General features: G+C 33.0%; 1 protein-coding gene across 1 annotated transcript; it reads left to right on the forward strand.

Annotated features, from left to right (window-relative positions):
- The first annotated feature begins 2299 nt into the window (after positions 1-2299).
- Positions 2300-7724, forward strand: LOC112279382 (uncharacterized). The gene is made up of 9 exons (XM_024513771.3): positions 2300-3601; positions 3798-4110; positions 4234-4725; positions 4852-5130; positions 5249-5498; positions 5675-5924; positions 6118-6499; positions 6695-6874; positions 7041-7724. The coding sequence occupies exons 1-9, from the start codon at positions 3072-3074 to the stop codon at positions 7245-7247; spliced, it is 2883 nt and encodes a 960-aa protein (XP_024369539.1). The 5' UTR covers positions 2300-3071; the 3' UTR covers positions 7248-7724.
- The last annotated feature ends 14956 nt before the right edge of the window (positions 7725-22680 follow it).

Here is a 22680-nt window from a genome sequence, read left to right on the forward strand (position 1 = left end):
ATATATATATATAACATACATATTTACTTAGATTCCAGGAATTTGATAGAAATAAGTAAAAATAAAAAAAAATTAATAATATCTAGAAGAATTACTTGAAAGCTTTGTAGATACAAATTTGATTTTTTTATGTATTTGTAGGTGATTGATAAATTAAAAACTTGGCGAACAACTTGGCCATTTGTCACACATATTGGTGACCTATAATACAAGTTGGTCATGTAGTACACATGTATAAACTTGCCTTGTAAATTAAACATACGTATCACAAGTTAGATAGATGTCTAAGGTCCTATAAAACATCAACACATAATTCCTACTTAGATATTATATATAGAAGAAATAATGAGGCATTTTTTAGACTTCTAATTTTATTTATTTATTTATTTTTTTTTTTGTTCTTAGCTTTGTTTTAAGAGTCTTTGGTTTTTGTTAATGCATGACTTTGACATATTATATTCTTGCTTTAAATTAGTGACTTTCTTAAATATTATTTTTTAATGTTGAAATATTATCTATATTATTTACATAAGAACAATATGTTATAATAATATTTATTTTTTTTGAAATGACTTCAAATATTAAAAAAATCCTTGACATAATAAAAGATGTCTAAATTTTATCTATATTAGACTAATAATTTCTTAAAATCAATGTTAGTATCATTTTAGACCTAATAATTAAAATTTTAAATAAAATAACGTATTTTACTCCAAGCTAATATTTGATGCAATATAAAAGTCATGATTATATAATCTATAAGATTTAGAATAAACTATAATTAATATTTTAATTTTCATTAAATTTTTTAAATCACTTATGAAAATTAAATAATACACTTGTTTGATTTAAATTTTTTAAATCACTCTAACAAATTTGCAATTTATGACTTCAAAAGCATTTTTATGCAAGTTCTTATATAATTACCATCACTATTGGAAAAGCCAAGAAATAAATCATTTATTTCATCTTTCAATCTTTGTTCCTTTTTTTTTGTCATGTACTTGTGTGTGTTTATTTTTATTTTTATTTTTATTTTTTGAATTTAATTATGTCAGTAAATTTGAATTTGAATTTAAATTTAATTAGTAATTTGTTTGAATTTGAATTTGAATCTAATTACTACAATTTTTGAATTTGAATTTGAATTTAATTAGTACAATTTTTGAATTTGAATTTGATTTTAATTAGTACAATTTTTGAATTTGAATTTAGTGACATTTTGATATATATATTTAAGCCCTTCGGGCATTTGCGAAACGAACAGCCTGGAGGGAAATTTTCATAATGCGACACGAACCACTACAAGTAGTAAGTCAGACAATTTAAAAGGAGTTGACAAGTCTTGATCCGCTCAACAGCGGAGGGTCAACTGATGTACCGATTAATGCAGAAATAGATAATTTGGTTTTGTTTATTGCTCAGTTTGTTTTCGCTTCACGAGTGAAAACGATTTAGGCCGTGAGTCACTACTACTAGCGGGTGGTTTCTGCAGTGGACTCGCGTAAATTTTCAGAGTCAGAGTGAAAATGCATTCAAGAAAAAGTCGATCGTAGTGATAGTAATAATAAATAAGCGAATCACTGTTCCCCGAAAGTCGTCGGTAGGATGTCTGGTGTTAAAAAAACTCCAGACTCTGTAACTGAGATAGGAGCACTAATTTGAGAAGTTTCTAAATGTAGAACAAGCATGTTGTGTCGAGCAGACAGAGTGTTGCGTCAGGCGCGTGGGTGGACGAAAATTGCTTGTTTATGTGCACAAGGTCCGTCTAGTTTACTATTTCCCTCATGAGTACAACTGAGGCCTTCCCTCAGGTCCTAATAAAAGCAACTCGAGTTGAGGTCGAAGCCAGAGATGTCACGAAGTCTTGTCCAGAATTGATACATGCACGTTGTTTTACTGTGCTAGCGTTCCAAGTTTGCAAAGTTGTTATTTACCATGCAACGCTTTATTCCAGAGCTATGGACGGATGGGATTTGAGCAAATCTCTGGGGACTGAAAGTTAATTGCCTTTCAGTCGCAACAGTATAGATCTGGGTACGAGCGGCGTCTACGTAGTTAGATGCGACTGGTACTTTACATAGTCGACGGCGAAACTGACGGCGTCTCCATCAGAATCGAAGTCCAGGAGGGAGTAGTTGAGTAGATCGATGGACCATGGATCAGTGCGTGGTGCTACTTGTCATGAAGCCACTCATTTCACCGCTGCTCCTAGTTACTTTTACTCCTGCAGTTTACTGACTAGATTGAGGGGGTACTGATAATGCGCACCAGGATCTATTTGTGAGCTGTTGGTCGCTACATTCGACCTCCAGGCAACTCTGTATCGGGTGCCGGGTTGAGTACTTGATGTGGGTGGGTTGTAGCTTACTTCTCCATTCTTAGTAGGAGGTTTGCCAAAATGTCGACGAAGCTCATATTACGGTCGGAATCGTGAGAAGGGTGCACACAATAAGAGTACTGAAGCCGCATTGTACTGTTTTTGGCATCGCATTGTCGGATTGTGGTGTTCGTTCGTGGGCAGTGCTGGCTGCGCCATCTTTACATGTCTGATCCTAACGCCGAAGTTGAAGTTTGTGTGGAATTTGGCGAGCCTGTGAGTGGGAGGAGTCCGATTTCTCGTACTTGCAGCATTTGCCCACCAATGCTATGCAATGTGTGAATCTTTCTAGAAGTGTACCACCCCTCTCTAGCTTCTATAAACCATGGGCTTCTGGAGTAAAGCATTATCACTTTGCGTAGGTCAAACTCTAGCTACTTTTTCTATTGTGGCCCGAGTCTGATTGCTGCGGCGGCTGTCACATTCGTATAGCATGTAGGAGATTACAGACCTTCGAATTATGCTGAAGTTGCTCCAAATTTCCCACACAGAGACCAGACAGTTCAGTGAACAACAGCAAGTTTTTGTTGCTACTTTCGATCTACGGGATTTAAGAGTAGAGAGTCCATCTTGTCCACAGGACGGAGTGGTAGTTAGTGAATTCTCCTGAGACAACGAGGGCTCTCTCATGGAAATTCAGCCATTATTCTAACTCTTGAGAACATCTAGCAGGAGCAGTAGCGCATGTTGGATGATTCCTATTTCTAGAATGCCTATTTCCTCTCAGCGACAATCCTCCGATTCTGAAGACAGTTCCCACATCATAATGAAGTCCCCGTTCATAGACACCGCTACGACGCCCGGGAAGCTCTTCTCGGATCCTTCCGAGTTTCCTCTGACGGGACGGCCAAGTCTAGCGGGAAGGTCCTCCTGGAGAAGCAACGGCACCATGCGCCTCGCATTTCTGCTCACTGTTCTGCAATTCACCTTCGCCATGTACGCCACCTTTTTGCTGTACTGGATGAGTCCTAGCGTGCCTGATTTAAAAATGCAGCCGGACACGTCCTTCTGGACTGACCAGTTTGGGAAAATCTTTCCGACAACGTCACACAAAGGCTCTCGATTAGTCTTGGAGAATCCTGGTTTGGAGGTTCAGCGCACCACTGTCTTTGAAGTACGGCAGCGGCCGAAGTCGGTGGTGTGCGAGTCAGAGGAGATTGCATTTCCGCAAATGAAGTCGAACAACACCAAGATGATCGAAATCAAGACTGGCCTGTTCAGGTCAGGACAACTCCAAATCCGTCTTGTTCAGAATGTGGAGATCCTCTTTTGCATATGATAAATTTGATTGCATTTCCGTTGACTTCCCTCGTCACGTGAAGGGAGGCGGTGACATTTTATCATCAGCTAACGGCTGCTTCAAACTTGTACTTTTGTCACCGACCCTGCCTTGATTTGTTTCTCAAAATGGTTGCAGGGAGATCATGGAGTTTCAACAGAAAAAGCGAGGGTGCGAGGATTTAGCAGAGCTCATGAGCATGCCATCGACCGGCCGCGATGCTAAAGTTACAGTAATTCTGAACCATTTCCAACGGAAAACGTTGTGTGCCCAGCTGGACGCATTGCTTGGTCAAACACTTCCCTTTCACGAAGTCTGGGTCGTGGCTTTCGGGAGCCCTCAGACAGACACTCTACGGACGATCGTGGAAGCTTACAACGACACTCGGATCAACATCATCGAGTCGAAATATGATTACAGATACTATGGAAGGTTTCAGCTAGCTTTGCAGGTACAGTTTAGAAGAGATGGGAACCAACTAGCTTTTTGGTTCCATGAGACACCTGCCTATCATTAGATCATAATGCATATATTTTTGCAGCTCTCAATTGGAACTGGTTTGGTTGCTCTGCAGGCGAATGGAGCGGATTTTGTCTACTTGGTGGATGATGACATGATTCCCGGGAGAAAAGTGCTCGAAATCTTTGCTCACATTGCAGGAACTGACAAGTATCGCAATTCAGTGCTGGGTAGCATTGGCCGAATCCTGCCATTTAGACAGAAGGATTTCAGTTTTCCTAGTTACCGCAAGGCAGGGGCGAAAGAGGCAGGTCTTTACTTGCCGGACCCTGCCTACGACATCGTCATCGATAGGATCGTGAAGGTCGATTTCTTGTCAAGCGGTTGGTTTCTGTCTGCGGAATTGGTAAAAACCATCTTCATTGAGACACCCCCAACTTTCTCTACTGGCGAGGATCTCCACCTCAGTTACCAGCTTCAAAAATATCATGGTCACGGCTCTTACATTGTCCCTATTGACCCCAACGACGAGGATACTTGGGGAGACAGGGAGCATCGTCTCGCTCAAGTCAACGAGACCACTGTCATTCACAAACATGTTGTGGAGGTAAGGGAGATTCGTTGCCATTGTGATGAATGATCCTAATTTTGCAGAATACTGCTTCAGGTCTCCCGCGCAGTGACAGTCTTACCCTGCAATGGCTAGTCTCTTATTCTGTTGGTGCAATTGCAGGTCCGGGACAATCAATGGTGGCGAACCTTCTCGAGGGGTTATATAACCCAGTGGGCGGAAATGAATCCTCAACGCTGCGACGCATTTTTGTACGCGCACAGCATCGGCGACGTTAAAGTAATGGCGCCTTTGCTGCTGAAGTTCCGTAGTACATTCGGAAGGAAGGCCTACTTAGTTGTTAGTGGAGGGCAGTTTAGCCCTTGTGAGAAAGCCGCTGAAGCTCTAGGTTGGAACCCATCGCAATGCAAAGATCGCAGATTCAAAGTGTTTGATCTCGAGGTAAAGACACTAAAGGGACCTGAATCAGTTTTAAGGCGTTGTTAGGGTTCCCACCACTGAAACTTTTTACAAATTCGTAATTATGTGAAATTGAGGGTCTAACTGTGTACCTGCGCAGGTGGGTACTATTCACAAGGGCTTCTCCGAAACACCAATCGTTCAGGAAGTTTCTGCTTCAATGCGTGGTTTGATGAAGATACACTCACCCTCTCTCCTGATTACTGTCAGCAATTTGCCGTCTGCCGTTGCGGATGCCTTGAAATTGGCCAGGAGCCAAGCAGGCACCAACACTACGCTTGTACAGATTCCTCCGTCCTCGTTCAAACACTCGCTGTGGATTGCGACAGTTCCACCTGCTTCACTCTCATGTAAGAAATCCGAGTGTATGGTTGACTTCATTCCTTTTAACTCGTTATCGATGAATCTCCACATCAGGAATTTTTGAGGAATAATACTGCTATAATAGCAACAAACACGGACATGTATTTAAGAAAAACTACTTTACCTTTGAGAGAAGCTGACGTGTGCTGTGGTTGTTGAACAGTTTGGAGAGAAATGCGGATTCAAATTAACATTATTACCCAGAACAGAGCCGATTCTCTTCAGCGCTTGCTGCAATCTTTGACTAATGCACACTACGTTGGAGACACAATTGATATTTCCTTCAACATGGACGTTGCTGTAGACAGCCGCACTCTTTACGTAATTGATTCGTTCAACTGGCCTCATGGCCAGAAAATTGTGAGGCGGCGCATTATCCGAGGAGGTCTTATTAGAGCTGTCAGCGAGAGCTGGTAATTGACATGCCGACACTTTTCCAATCTCATATTCGTTGACAGTCCTTAACAGATGTGACCGTTACCCTTTCTTTTCCTTTTTTTCCTTTTTTTTCTCTGATTCTTTTTTCTGTTTGTTTGAGTATCCATAATTGTTACTTTATCTGGTCGGACACTGATCAACGGTTTCTACACTCCATTGTATTTGCAGGTATCCTGCCTCAGACAACGATTTTGGTTTGCTACTCGAGGACGATATTGAAGTCTCGCCGTATTACTACATGTGGCTCAAGTACGCCACCCTGCAATATTATTACAACCCCAATGTTCACCTTCCGGAACTCAACGCCATTGCTCTTTATACCCCACGCGTTGTTGAGGTTGTGAAGGAGAGGCCACATTGGAATGCTACCGATTTCTTCAGCGCAGTTCATCCGAACACACCATACTTGCATCAATTGCCTTGCAGCTGGGGAGCCTTGTTCATGCCTAAGAGGTGGCGTGAATTCTATAAGTACATGGGCATGCGTTTCACAGAGGATGCTAAGGCCAACCCTGTCCAGATTCCAAAGTCCCGGACTAACGGATGGCAGGTCAGTTCTTGGGACATTTTTTACAGCTTTTATCAAGACAAACATTCCCAATCATGTCACGTTAGCGTTATTGTCAGTCATCAACAAGGTTGTTGGGTGGGGGGTTATCAGGATGCACTTAGTTGTAGAAACTCCCAATTCTTGGTGGATTTTCCAACTATTTGTGGATTGAAATGGTTGCTCCTGAACTGACAGGCATCGTGGAAGAAGTTCCTGATCGATATGATGTACCTGCGGGGATATGTTACGTTGTACCCCAACTTTCCCAACCAGACAAGTTTCAGCACAAACCACATGGAGCGCGGCGCCCACATTGGTGCTGCCACTAATAACCTCAAGCACGACCCGATGGACTTCATCGTCCCTCTCTTGCAGGTTTGAGCTTCGGTCATCTCATCCGTGAAACCTCAGGCTTGGTGCTATTCCATCAACCTGGAATCTAATTGTCTGCCGTCGTCATTTTCAACTTGTTGCAACCTTCATTGTTTCCTGAATGAGAAATTCTGAGTCTGACTTCGACATATTACCAATGCTTGATCAGGAGGATTTCTTCCCCTTGCTACCGAACTCGAAGTTGCCCCCAGCTTCAAAATTGCCTGTCATCAATCTTTTCAACCAAGCTGCCTCCCTACGTGGTCTCAAAGCTGCAGGGGCAAAGCTTGGGCAAGACGTGTTAGAGTGCAAAGTGACTGAGGTTGTAATGGCTGACGACAAGACTGGGGAGCCCCTAAATTGTCGTACATTTTAATATCTTGGATAATTCCAACAACCTTTATCTCCACCCGACCCAGGAGCGCAGTTTTGACGTCGACAATTTGTGGGCAAGTTCGTCGTTTTGACGCTGTAGCGTGCCTTCTCCTATCGATGTACAGCATTGAATTAACCTTCACACATTGCTTCCCAACTACTATTGATATTGACATTTATTTTCCAACGAAGACTATAGGATGTCAACAAGAAGAGTAAGAGATCTCCGTCAGGGAGCTGTAGTGACTGAGGTGTCGAGGTGTGCGGCTTTGCTAGGTATTCTTGCTAAAGAAGTCGCTATTTCTTACACTCTCCGGATGAGGTAGGGGACACTCCGGGATAGATCAACTCGGTGTTGCAGAAAGGGCTTGATGCATTGTATTAGATGAAAGTGCGGTGATACACTCGCCTTCTTAAACCCTTCGCTTCAGTTGGATCTGTGTTCACTCTCCAGTAAAGGCGACCGATTCCTGAGTTATTTTCTTGTTCTTGAGTTCTCAGTTTGTAAGTGAAATGGTGGTCAATTGATTTCTTAAATTTTTAGGCCTAACTGTTATACACGCATTATAGCTTTCATTGGGATATACATTTTCTGTGCAGTGTAACAAATTTGACCAAGATATGCCAACACTTGAGGCTAATAAGTTCCTGCAATTACTAACTAATTTCATTCGGGGCTTCAGAACTGAATGTGTCTCTAAAAAACCTGTACGAAAAAGTCCCAAAGCTCTGATGCTCTGATTTGGGTTTGTGTGATACAACTTGGTTGAAGATAGCTAGTGTAGACAGTGCCTTACTTCACTAAGAGAACCAACAGTGTCTGCAACGTCCTCTCATCAAGATACATGGAGCGAGCTGGACAAAGCTATATTAATCCGAGCATGTCTCGTCATGCATCCAGGGGTCCCATGGATCTGCCGGAGAAGCAGTTTGATAGAAGGAATTGTTCACGATTTAGTGATTGTATCAGTACCTTCTGGAATCTCCGTCTCCGGAGCGAACAAATGCGAATAATCAGTCACACTTTTTGTGCATTCAGCGATTCGAGGAATCTACGCATGTCGACGACTCCTGGATGTTGGCTGTGGTTGGGGAGCCTGAAGCGGATGTTCGAGAAGATTGTGACAAGGCGCATCAATGCTGTCGACATGACATGCGGTCAGAAGTGTTATCCTGCGAGTAAGTAATTGGGGCAAAGAGTTCCGATCGAGGCAACCTCTACCCTGCAAGGCATCCTGATCTCGAACCAATGGGCAACGAGACTGGATTCCACAAATGGGATCACCTGCGCTGTGCATCTTGTCTTCATCAGTCCAAGACTTAATATTTTAGCGCTGAAAGGACCTTCAGTGTATGCGGTCAGCATCAATCATCTAACAGTTTCACGATTGAACAGAAGTTATAACATTGCATATTATTTTTTAAGGTCGCCATCGCGTTTAGGACCGTCAATATAATTTACGGAGAGGCCATGTCTATATTACGTTTTTCAGTTATACGTTAGTGAATCTATCAGTGAATTGCATGTTCAGGAGACCCACATATCGGTCGTCGTCGTTCTGGACCCACAGAATTGGGTCTAAGTCATTCGTTTCTGCACGATTTGACCAAAACTATGAGACTCCAAAAATTTCCCACCAACTCCGAACTTGTACTTACATGTCCTCGTAACCAAGTAATTGCATGTCCTCATGACCGAGGCCAACTAACACCATCACCCAGCATCCTTGACCCCGAGAAGCTTTCTTACATCGAGTCAACACCATGGACTTGTTCATGAAACGCCTTTTGATTCTTTGGAGTTCCACTTTGCCGACCTATCGTCAACGTGGCAGCAGAGTTTCCGAAGCGTCTTTACATGGTTATGGGAGCCGAGTGCAACAATGGTAAAATAAGAAACGGGAAGGATAAGCAGAAGAAGAAGAAGAACTCAAGCCAAAAGACAGCACAAAACTCAAACATTTTTCTCTACGTGGTGGGTGCTAATTTTGTCGACATCGTGGGCTGCTAGTTTTGATCGGTGCTGCAAGTTGCCATGTCTTGGTCATGTCGTCGTCTTCGTCATGGGCCCTAGTGACCTTTTCCATGACATCGCCAAGCTCCCTTCCTATCGATGCTTCGAAATCTCAACAAGGAAAGAAAGGAAAGGGAAGCCCACCACGGCAACGCCAATGCAAAGCCCCACCCCCACCTCCCATGTCTAATTCATTGCTTACCCTCTCTCTTTCTTCCAAGTTTTCTCCTTCTTTGCATTTGGAACCTAAGAATAGAATCGAGAGGATTAGAGGAGCAACATTCCGTCATTGCATTTGGGATCTAATATTAGAAAGCATTAGATGAGGAGAATGCCTTGATAAAAGAGGGGAACTTTTTTCCATTGATGTCTCTTTTTATTCACTTTTGGAGGATTCTAAAATTATGATTCTGAAAGTAATCAACAAGTGTCTTTAGCTATGGTTCTTATTAAAAAAAATAAAAAATAAAAAAATCCAAATATTATTCAAAAAGTTGGCTTCTTCTTCTTTTGGATTGGGAAATCATACTATATTTCTTATTGTTTGCATGTGTGATGTTTATTGTGTTTGTAGCAATTTTTTGACATATATATATATATATTTTTAGTGTATTCTCTTTTTGCTTTATTATATATTATGGTAAGCATCAATCTTTTTCTTTAAGAAAATGTAAAATAGATCCATGTTTTTACTAAAGAGACCCACCTTTGTTGAAGAATATGATAATCATGATGAATGTGGTTGGCTTTTATTAGTTATAGATCAAGTAATGGAAAAATGAATCCAAAATTTTTTGTATTTTTTTCGTGATAATTATGATGGATGGATAATTTTAATAAATACTTTGGTATATTTAACATTTTTCTTTTTTTATTATAGAAGAAATATTTTAGATTATTTATATGATATTTTAAATATATATAAGATTCTATATTATAAATCTAAATTTAGATTTTTTATCTATAATAAAATAAAATTATTATAATATAATAGATATTTAAAATTTGAATATTTTTTCTAAAAATAAAATAAAGATAAACTAATACTAATATTATTATGACTAAAATGTTAGTTATTTCTTGTCTTTTCAACGTCTTTTGCTGTTGATGTTTTTTAAGTTTAATTAATTATATAATTTAAAAAAGTATATATAATATTTATTACTAAAAAATAAAGACTTTATGTTAATTTTATTGATCTAAAAAATTATTATACCTAATTATATATAATTTTAAAATAAAAACTAAATATTGAATATAATATATTAAATATTATAATAATATATAATTGCATAATAGTTTTTTCATATCTATTAGAAAGAAAATTTATATTTAATCTTTTAAAAAATTACCAATTCAAATTATTTTATACATACCCAAAATTAATGTTTTGTGAAAACTTCAATTATATAAGTTAAAATTAACATATCTTTAAATTTTAAGTAAAAAAAATTGATAGCTAATCAATTTAAGATTATAAATTAGAAAATATTATAATAATAATATTAATAATAATACATCTTATAATTCAATTACCTATATTAATTAAAAAATATTACTATCCATTACATGCCACTTTTGAAAACTTTATATTTAATTATAGATATTTTTAAAAGTAAAAAAATTAGTATTTAATTAAAAATAAATTTAAGAAGTAGATGTAAAATATATTTAAAAACTTAATTAGAAATATATTAATTCTGTTAGATAGCATTAAATGTCGTGCAATATTTTAAAATATAGATTAATATTAACACATGATAATAAACCTAAAATCATGACTAAGCTTTTAAGAATTTTAGTAAATTAAAGTGTAAGAGTAATTAAATTGTTATCACTATGAAATTTAACAATATTTAAACCTATAACAAATATAGATATTAGAATAACTTTAATAATTCAAAAACAATCTATTTAATTTAATACATTAAAACTTAAAATAATATTAATTATATATGATATACTTTTAATAGAACATATATAAATAAAAATATAAAATATATGTATATGATTACATAATATGTAAGTATTCATAAAGATTTTGATCATGTAATTAATTTAATTAAATTAAGATAAAATAAGTTATCTTTAAAATGTTGTTAAAAAGATACATCACAAGTAAGACGAGTTTTAAAATTCTCTTGTTTATATTTTATAACAAAATTATTATTTAATTTTACAGAAAATTCTATGTATGCTTTAAAAATCTATAATTTTTAAAAAATATAATATATTATTATACATATATATATATATATATATATATATATATATATATTATAAATAGTTTTAAAAAGAAAAGATCAATAAAGACAAATAGACCTTCAATAATGCAATACTATTTTAAAATCTTAAAAATATCTAGAATTCTACACTTATTTTTTTAATAAATTGGATAAAAAACTAAAAGAAAGAGTATATTAATTAGAAAATTAAATTTTAAAAATTATTAATAATTAGAATTTTATATTAAATTATTTTTTACCTAAATAATAAGTTTTAATATTTTAAAAATATTTTTAGTAAAAAATTAATATTTAAATTATTAAAATAGATTTATTATATTCTACTAATAAAATATTATTAATTATACTTCTATTCTATTTTTCATTGGTAATGATAACTCTTTAAATTGGTTTTTTTTTTAATAATTATTTTATTTTTATTGATTTATCAAAATTAAAATATATTTATAAATATAAAAAGAAAAAATAGAAAAGAAAATAAAATATAATATACATGTGGCTTTATATTATTTTGATGTATTATATCTTTAATTTCAATATTTTAAAAAATAATTTGACTTTTTTGAAACATTTAAAAAAAATAATAGACTATCATTTGAAATTACTTCTAATTTGGTTAGAAAGAGCCTAATCAAATCATTTTAAGATTATCGTGGTTAGAAAGATATAACCCTCACATACATTGGATTTCTTGTAATCTTGATTTCTCCCATAGTTTAGCTCAAGGTTCTTCTAGGTAAGTATAAATCCATAAGTCTAGTATATTCAAACCCTTATTGATAGGTACAAGAGCTTTCATGCATGCTGCAAATGAAGGGCCATCTTTTGTTATATATGCCATGTCCATTGTTGATGGTGAGAAGATATGAAGTGATATTTCTAGCCAGTATCAAGATTTCTAAGATGTTTTTGAAAAGAAGAATGCAGATATTCTTTCGAAGCATCATCCTTATAATTATACCATCAATCTTCAAGAAGAAATTCAACCACCATTTAGATCAATCTATAGCCTATCACAAAATGAGTTGCATGTACTCAAAGAGTTCATTGATAAGAACTCGGCTAAGAACTTTATATGCCATTTTAAATCTCTAACTGATGCTCATATCTTATTTGTCAAGAAAAAAGATGGATCTTTGTGGATGTGTGTAGATTATTGAGGATTTAACAAGATCACCACCAAGAATAGGTATCGTCTACGTTTGATTTTAAGACTTCTTGATAAACTAAATCAAACAAAGATTTATATAAAAATAGCTCTATAATGAGCATATAATCTAGTTCACATAAAAAAAAAAGATGAATTAAAGACTGCTTTTTGAATTAGGTATGGACATTTTGAATATAATGTCATGCCTTTTGGACTCACAAATATACCAGCTACTTTTCAACATCTAATGAATGATTTCTTTCATGAATTTTTTAATAATTTTATCATTTGTTATTTAGACAATATTTTAATCTATTCTAAGAACACAAAAGAGCATGAAGTTCATGTTTGTCATGTATTACAAAAACTAAGAGATGCAAGATTTTATGCAAAGATGGAAAAGTATGTATTCCATACTAATCAAGTTGACTTTTTGGAATATATCATTTCCAATAAAGGCCTTATGATGGATTCAAAGGAAGTCCAAACTATCATAGATTAGAAGATTCCATGAATAGTAAGAGATATGCAATGCTTTTTGGACTTTATCAATTATTACCAAATCCTTATCAAAGCTACATACAACAATGAAGACACAATTAAAGGAAGTTCAAGAATGACAAAAGACCAACATGGATGCCTATTGTAAGGAGCAACTACAATTCAATATAGGTGACAAGATATAATTACTACATTGCAATATAAAGACTACTCGTCTTTGTGATAAGTTAGACTATCATAGGTTGAGATCTTTTCTATTTGTGAAAAAATCAATCATGTCACTTATCAATTACATCTACCAAAGTCTATGAAGATCCACCTTATATTTCATGTGTCCTTTCTTGAGCCGTATAAGATATTGAATATCTTGGGAAGAATTTAAATGTCACCTCTTCCTATAGAAATAGATAATAATCAAGAGTTTAAGGTCAAAGAAGTCTTAGACTCAAGAGGGCACCGAAATAGATTAGAATATCTTGTTCATTGGTATGGATATGATATTAATGAATGCATATGGGAGTCAACAAAAAATCTTATAAATGTAGCAAAGAGAGTTGAAACTTTTCATCAATGACATCTATCAAAATCAAGATGAAGAATAGCAAATCTTTGCTATAAAAGAAACAAGACCAATAGAAGATAACATTCTATCTTCTATCTTACTTTGTAGCTTCTATGTAGTTAAAGAGATAGAGAATCAATAACTAAGAGAATCAATAACTAACAGATTCAATTCAAGAGCTTTCATTTATGAACTTACTAAATGAGATATTGTAATTGTTACAACCTTCAAGACGACAAAATTGAAATGAAGATCCTCAAGAATAACATGTCCTTCTTCAAATAGATGGCGAGATTCAACATGTTTAGTATCACGACCTTGGAAGAAACTCCCAATATTTGGTGATTTTATTAGATGTAGGAATAATTTCTGACGATATTTCAAATTTTTTATTTCAAAGAAGTTACAAAGGCCTCAACAACAACCAAATAATAGGGTGGTCTTCTTGCCCTGATATGGAACATTATCAATGGCTGAGATGGCATATCAACCATCTTCAAAGAGAACAAAGATCGAAATATGTAGAAAATACAATTTGCCACATCTTAGATTTCCTCAACATATAAAGATTGCTCGTTGTGGAACTTGTTTCTAGAAGACGAGGTAATGTCACAAACATATATAGGTATTCTAGTAAATACCTATATGATTAAATAGGAATATGTAAAAATAGATAAAAGTAGGTTAATTTCATTAGATCTTTTAGAGAAGCCTCTTAGAAGCTTCATGGACATTGTTTTGACTTTATATGTATTTGTAGTTGATTGATAGGTTAGAAAATTGGTCAATAAGTTAATCACATATTGATAGCTTATAGAATAAGCTAATAATGTAGTGCATATATAAAAAACTTGCTTTTCAAGTTAAGATATATGTCTTACAAAGTTAATACGCTTTAGAGGTCCTATAGGACATTGCCACGTAGCTCTTAGTTAAGAGTATATATGGAGGCAAGAGTGAAGCCTTCTTCACTTTTGTCAATGCCTTTTTAGTCTTTAATTTTATTTCAAGACTTCTTAATCTTCTTATTTTTGGCAATAACCATTCTAATTGAATATTATATCATCTTTGAGTGACTTTTTAGTTCCTTTCAATGATACAAGAGTGTGTTGAAGAATTTCTTTCTTTAAGATTCATATCCTTGATAGAACAATGCAACTAAAATCTTGCATAACTTCTAATAAAGATCCTATTTTCTTCTCAGATATCTTACTTTGTTTTATAATAGAAGTTTATTTAGATTCAAGAGCCTCAACCTATTTTATAGATGAAGATTTTGTCAAAAAATAAGAGATATTATTATTTAAGAAAACTAAACTTATACATATAGAAGTCATAGATGGTTATTTGCTATCTTTTAAAGATGTTATGTATGAAATTATTTCTTTAGATGTAGCAAATTAAAGATCATAATAGTATAGTAATATTTAATATAATAAGATCTTTGTCTAATCCAATTATTTTATGATTATTTTGGTTAAAAAAATATAATCCTCAAATAAATTGGATTTTTTATAATCTTAATTTTTTTCATAGTTTAATTCAAAATCTCATCAAACAAGTAAAAATATATAAGTTTAATACATCCAAATCCTTATTAGTAGATGCATGAGCTTTCATGCATGCCACAAAAGAAGGGTTATCTTTTGCTATATGTACCATGCCTATTTTTGATGGTAAGAAGACGTCAAGTAGTATTCTTATCTAATATTAAGATTTTTAGGGCATTTTTGAAATAAAGAATGTAGATATTCTTCCAAAGCATCATTCTTATGATTGTTCCATTGATCTTCATGAAAGAGCTCAATTATTATTTAAACCAATATGTAACCTATCGCAAAATGAGTTGGTCGCACTTAAAGAATACATAGATGAGAATTTGGCTAAAACTTTCATACACCATTTTAAATCTCTAACTATGGCTCTTATCTTATTTGTAAAAAATAAAAAAGATAGATCTTTGTAGATGTGTATAGACTATGAAAGATTCAATAAGATAATCATCAAAAATAAGTATCTTCTATCTTTGATTTTATGACTTTTTGAACAACTCAATTAAGCAAAGATCTATACAAAAATAGATCTACAAAGAGCATATAATCTGATATGTATTAAAGAAAGAGATGAATGAAAAATTGTGTGTTGAATTAGGTATGGATATTTTGAATATAATATCATATCTTTTGGACTTATGAATGCACCAGCTACTTTTCAACATCTAATGAATAATACCTTTTATGAGTTTCTTGATGATTTTATCATCTATTATTTGGATGATATCTTAATCTACTTTAAAAACATAGAAAGATATGAAGTTCATATTTGTCATGTATTACAAAAATTTAGAGATGTAGGATTATATGTCAAGTTAAAAAAATTGTATATTCTACATTACTTAAGTTGACTTTCTAAGATATATCATTTGTAATGAAGGGCTAATGATGGATCCGAAGAAGGTCTAGACTATCATGGATTTGAAGATTCTAAGAATAATAAGAGATGCATAATGCTTTTTGGACTTTGTCAATTACTATTAAAATTTCATCAAGACTTTTTTTCAAGTTGCAGCTTCACTTATACATTTAACTTGTAAAGACAAACTTAAATGGAGTAAAGAAACTAAAGCATTGTTTGATGCTTTAAAAAAAAGAAGTGTACTTTTGCACCAATCTTATATTATGTTGACTTTTCTAAGGTATTTTTCATAGAAACAAATACATCAAACTTTGCCTTAGGTATAGTATTATCAAAAATAGGAGCAGATTACAAACTCCATCTAATAGCTTTCCATTCTAAAAAAAATTCAATAATTAAAATTAATTATGAGATCCATAACAAAGAACTCTTTGTAATTGTGGATTCATTTTGAAAATAGCATCATTATTTAGAAAGTACCTTGAGTCTAGTTAATATATATTTAGATTATAAGAATCTTTACTATTTTATATTGATACATGTTTTGAATTGTCGCCAAGCTTGTTGAAGCATGTTTTTATCAAGATTTGATTTTAAAATCACTTATCAATCCAAAAAATAATAAGATTTGTTAAATGACCTTTCAAGACATTCTTATCTTCTATCAAAAGAAGAAGATGCATCTTTTGATTGAGAAAGAATAATTTTCTTAAAATCAAAGCATTTTTATCTTCAAACAATAAAATCAACATTAACTGTTGATTCAACCTTTATTAAGCAAATTCAATCAAGTATGTCCTCTGATCTTGTTATCCATAATATTGAGAATAATTCTTTTAAGTCTCATGGTACTTCCAAGTTTAAGTTTAAGAACAATCTACTCTATTTTAAGGAACAATTATACATTTTAGAAGATAGGTCACAATTACATGTTCTTCAAACTTGTCATGACTTTTTAGTAGCCAGATATTTTTGATATAATAAGACTTTAGAGTAAATTTCAATAAATTTTTGATAGCCTCAAATATAAAAGGCAGTCAAAGACTTTGTATAATCATGTGATATTTGTTCAAGATTCAAATCTCCTTGCTATCGACCTTATGAACTTCTTTAGTCGTTATCTGTTCTACAACATCCATGGTCTTTTGTTTCTATAGCTTTTATCATGGATCTTCCAATCTCAAATTTATATGATTTTATATTTATAATAATAGATCATTTTACCAAAATAATACATTTTTTATTGTGTATAAAATCTATCAAAAGTAAAAAAATAGCTAAGTTTTTTTTAAAAAAATATCTATTACTATCACAGATTACATAAAGACATTATATTGAATAGAGAGACTCAATTTATATCAAGATTTTAGAAAATCCTCTTTAAGATTTTAAAGATGGATATAAAGCTCTCTTTAGCTTTTCATCCTCAAACTTATGGGCAAATAGAACAAGTAAATCAAATTTAGAAGTAGTACTTAAGATGTACCATCAATTATCATTAAGATAATTCAAAAACTCTTTTTTATCATTGGTAGAGTTTAGATATAATAATTAGGTACATTTTTCTATCCAAAAAAAACTTTTTTTTATCAATTATGGTTATCATCCATAACTTAATACTTTTGACTTTTTAAAAGTTGATAATCCTACGGCAAAAGATTTGACAAATCGTTTGTTAGAGCTATATACAATAATAAAGGCCTAGTTAAAGAGAGCTCAAGAATGACAAAAGATTAATGCATATGGCTATTGTAAAAAAAAAAATCAGAATTCAACATGCGTGATAAAGTATGGTTACTTTGTTGTAATATCAAGACTACTTGTCTTTGTGACAAATAAGACTATTGTAAGCTTGGTCCTTTTCTTATTAGTAAATATATCAATCCTGTTGCTTATCAATTATATCTACCGTAGTCTATAAAAATCCACTCCACATTTCTTGTTGTCAAGTTGTGATTAAGCTATCATGTAAAAATATTGTGTTTACATGTTTGATAAATAATTTACTAAATAACATGATAAGAGTCATGTTAGTGGATTTTAATTGGTAATAAGATATAATTAGATTACTACTTTAAAAGAAGGTTGTTTAAAAGAATTACTATTAGAATTTATATAATTTTATTTTCTTTTGATAGTGGCTTTTAAGATTAATTTTGGTTGATAATAACTTTTACATATTTAAAGTTACTTTTATTAGACATTGATGACCTTTGAAGTCTTATTTTGTTTCTTTTATTTGGTATTTAGAACATATATTATATAAATCATATTAGAAAAAGAATTGGAAAAGAATCTTGGTAACAAAAAGAGAAATTAGGGCATCTATATGGATGAATGGAGATGGATGATGAAAATCTCTATTCATATTGGCCAAAAATCATACCCAATGGACTTCAAGGAAGTTGCCTGAAGTCTTATTAGAGATTAAGGTTATTTTATTAAGGTCATTTGAGCTTTGAAGACTAAGATCAACAAATTTAGATTTTTGGCTATAGTTTTGGTAAAAATTTAGTATAATTTGGAGTTTATATGAAAGAGATATAAACACTGTCATGTTGTAACACGTTTATATGATGAAAATATAAATGAAGAAGATTTATTAATATTTAGTCACCTTGGATGTTAGAAGCGACGGCCAATTTCAATGCAAATATTGAGAGGCCAGGTTCAGTCACCCCATTACAGCCAACTAGGACATACTCACTAATAATGAAATGCTCCATTCGATTCTAGTAATGGGAGTCAACAGGAAGGAAAAGGACCAATTCAATGTTGGGTGAGCTTGGTTCGGAGAATCAATTGGATCCAATTTCAGAAGACATCTAATCCAGGTCCTATTATGGGCCTCTTACCTAGTATGAGACCTGACTTGGTCGGGCAATCCAATGCGGTCCAATTACGGGGCTTCGATTTCGTTTCAGGCTGTTCCATTCTTTGTGCTGTTCTGGGAACGTCTTTTCTGTAAAAAGATCTCTAAAAGGTGAAAATGGGGGAGAAAGCGGGGGGTCGGCTGTTCCAATTCAGGGAGTCCAAGGCAGAAGAATAGGATCTTCTCAAGGTAAAAGAAGAGGGTAGGTTAAGAAATGGATTTTTTTTCGAGAATTGGGGCTTTAGATCGGAGAGCTAGCTTCATGCTTTTGAAAAAAGATGGAGAATTGGAATTTTTTTTATATATAGGGTTTTGGAGAGACTGAGACGAGGATTGCTGAAAGTCAGTGTTATATTGGTGAACTGGATTTTTTGATAAGAGAGGAAAGGCTGGTATTCTTGATTGTTGATGGAATGGGAGATACTTCTGTGGTTGAAATTCAGAGTTGTCTAGAAGGTTGAGTATACTAAATGCATGTGTGGTTGTATTAATCTGACTATACGGATAGAGGATATTTGCCAACAGTTTAAAGAGGTATTGGGAGTTGGCAAATTGGGGGTTGTTTAGGGTTTCTATCATAACTGGGGACCTACCGATAGGGATAAGAGGAACATCGGCGAGCGGCCAAGGGACATCGGTGCGGATTGCAGCATAGCCTCACAATTTGTAAGCGGGGTTAAACTGGAACTTCTTGAGCATTCAAAAGGGCTTGCAGAGACACTAGCGATAGATATTTCACAATAAGTTGGAAGGACAGATTGAGGATCACAGCTTGTCAAAGTTCACGGTCTAGGATTAAGGTAATTAACGATAAAGATAAAATAAAAAACATAAAATAAATAAAATAAAATAAAAATAACAAAAGAAATTGAAGTTATATAGGATCTCTAGGCATTTTATATTGGAATTAAGCTTTTACATTGCAATCCGATATAGATTGTATTTGGGTAGTCAAGAACCTAATAGACTGCTTGAATACTAGCAAAACACCATACTACCTCCTACAACCAAATGCTCGGCGTGTTCTCAAGCAAGATAGCATGTAATACGACAACGCTCAAAGTTAAGGTATTGATTTTGTACCTATTGTCACTCTTTTGGACATAATGCACGTGTACAAAAAGTAATAAAGAATTAGCAACTGGAGTTGGAGAGAGCATTTTTTTGGCTACACTTTTGGAATATTATTTGATGGATTTTAAGTTGGAATAAAGGAGATATTAGAGGTTGAAATCATCACTTACAAATTTAAAGATAGTATATGATCTGATTCACTAGTGATTGTATTTTGAGCTATATCTTGAGCAATTTGATAATATTTTGGCTCAAAATTTCTAGAAATATTTATAGTCATGTTAATAAACTTTATATATAATTTTTGTGGCATTTGAGTTTTGAATTTTTGAGATATGAAAAAAATAGTACTTAGGTGCTTATAAATTAGGATTTAAAATATCTGCTAGGATTTCTAAGATGCAAGAAGATTAGTAGTAATTTTATAGTTTATTATTTTTATATTATGGATTAAAAATAATAGCTAGATTATATAAAAAAATTTGAAAGAAATTGAATGGTTGAATCAAGAGATATGAATTTCTAAAATTTGAAAAAAAGAAATTCCTTGCAGAAAAAATATTTTTTAAGAGGTTTTGCTACAATTGGGCCATTTTGTATTTTATTTGGTTTTGAGAGCCAAAACTTTGTATATAAGTTAAAATTGGAATAAATCACTTAATTGAAGCTTAGCTAATATATTAAAATTAAACTGTCTACAAGTAGATATCATGTGTATTCTCAAATTGTAAATCATGCCACATGACAATGTATCTCTTCTTGAGCAATATAACATAGTGAATATCTCAAAAAGAAGACAAATATCATCTCCTCTTATAGAAGTAAAAAATAATTAAAAGTTTGAGGTAGAAGGAGTCTTAAATTCAAGGTGGTACCAAAATAGATTAGAATATGTTATTCATTGCACAAATATGATATAAATGAACACACATAGGAGATAATAAAGAATCTTGAAAGTACAACAAAGAGAATTGAGACTTTTCATTGATGACATCTATCAAAATCAAGATGAAGAATAACAAATCTCTACTATAAAAGAAACAAGATCCAAGAAAGATAACATTCTATTTTCTATCTTTTTTTGGTAGCTATTGTATATTTGTAATACTAAAGAGATGGAACACTAATTTCTAGTAGATTCAATTCAAGAGCTTACTAACTTATCAGATGAGATATTGTAATTGTCACAACCTTCTAGACTACATAATTAAGATAAAAATCTTCAAGAACATGTCCTTCCTTAAATAGATGGCAAGACATAATGTGTTAGGTATCACGACCTTAAAAGAGACTCCCAATGTTTAATGATTTTATTAGACATATGAACAACTCTTGATAATGTTTTAAATGTTTTATTTGAAGAAAGTTATGAAGGCTTCAACAATGATCAAATAATAAGGTGGTCTTCTCCTTATAGTATGGAACACTATTAATGGTTGAGAGAACCTATCAACCATCTTCAAAGAGAATAAAGATCAGAGTATGTAGCAAATATAATTTGTGGCATCTTAGATTTCATCAATATATGATGAGTGCTTCTGATGGAATTCATCTCTAAAAAGAAGGATAAAATTATGGATATACATACATATTCTAATAAATATCTATATAATTAAGTAAAAGTAAGTAAAAATAAAAAATAAATTAATTTCATATTACCTTCTAAAAAAGCTTCTTAGAAGCTTTATAGATGTTGTTTTGACTTTACATGTATTTGTAATTGATTAATAGGTTAGAAACTTGGTAAATAAGTGAACCTTTATGTTGATAGCTTGTAGAACAAGCTATCTATATGGCACATATATAAAAAACTTACCTTACAAGTTAAAATATGTGTCTTACAAAGCCAACATATTTTGGAAGTTCTATAGGACATTGCCATATAACTCCTAATTAAGAGAATATATGAAGGCAAGAGTGAAGCCTTCTTCACTCTTGTCAATAATTTTCTAATCCTTATTCTTATTTCAAGACTTTCTAATTTTCTTATTTTTGGCAATAGCCATTCTAGTTCAATATTATATCATCTTTGAGTGAATTTTTAGTTCTTTTTAGTAATAAAAGATTATATTGGGGATTTCTTTCTTCAAGATTCATATCCTTGACAAAGACATAATGTTATATTTGAAAGAAAAGATAATTTCCCCCTATAGTCTCTAAGTAATAATCATGCATTTATAACTTCATCAGTCAATTGCATAATGACCAAACATGATCCATTACAAAGTCCTTGATGTTGAATAATATTTTGCAACAACATAATAAGACATCTGACAATTCACTTGGTCTAGTGTGTTATTTTTGCCTCCCTAAACTTAGTCTAATGTATTTTTTTTGTCTCTCTAAGTACATTGTAGCTCTCAAAATCTAAAGATGAATATAGTATTTTAAAGCATCAAAGAACAAACAATGATGATTAAGTTTTGTTGATTAAATTATTTGTTTTATAGTTTATTGATATAAACTATAAAAAAAATTCAACATTGGTCATTATAATTTGTATGTTTAAATATTTATTTTTATTCTTTAATGTATCAAGTAGATTAATTTGGATAAATTTTAATTGAGTATATGAGACAAAGATACTATATAAAATTTTA

Source organism: Physcomitrium patens, chromosome 3 (assembly GCF_059467195.1).
Source record: "Physcomitrium patens ecotype Gransden chromosome 3, ASM5946719v1, whole genome shotgun sequence".
Classification (NCBI taxonomy): domain Eukaryota; kingdom Viridiplantae; phylum Streptophyta; class Bryopsida; order Funariales; family Funariaceae; genus Physcomitrium; species Physcomitrium patens.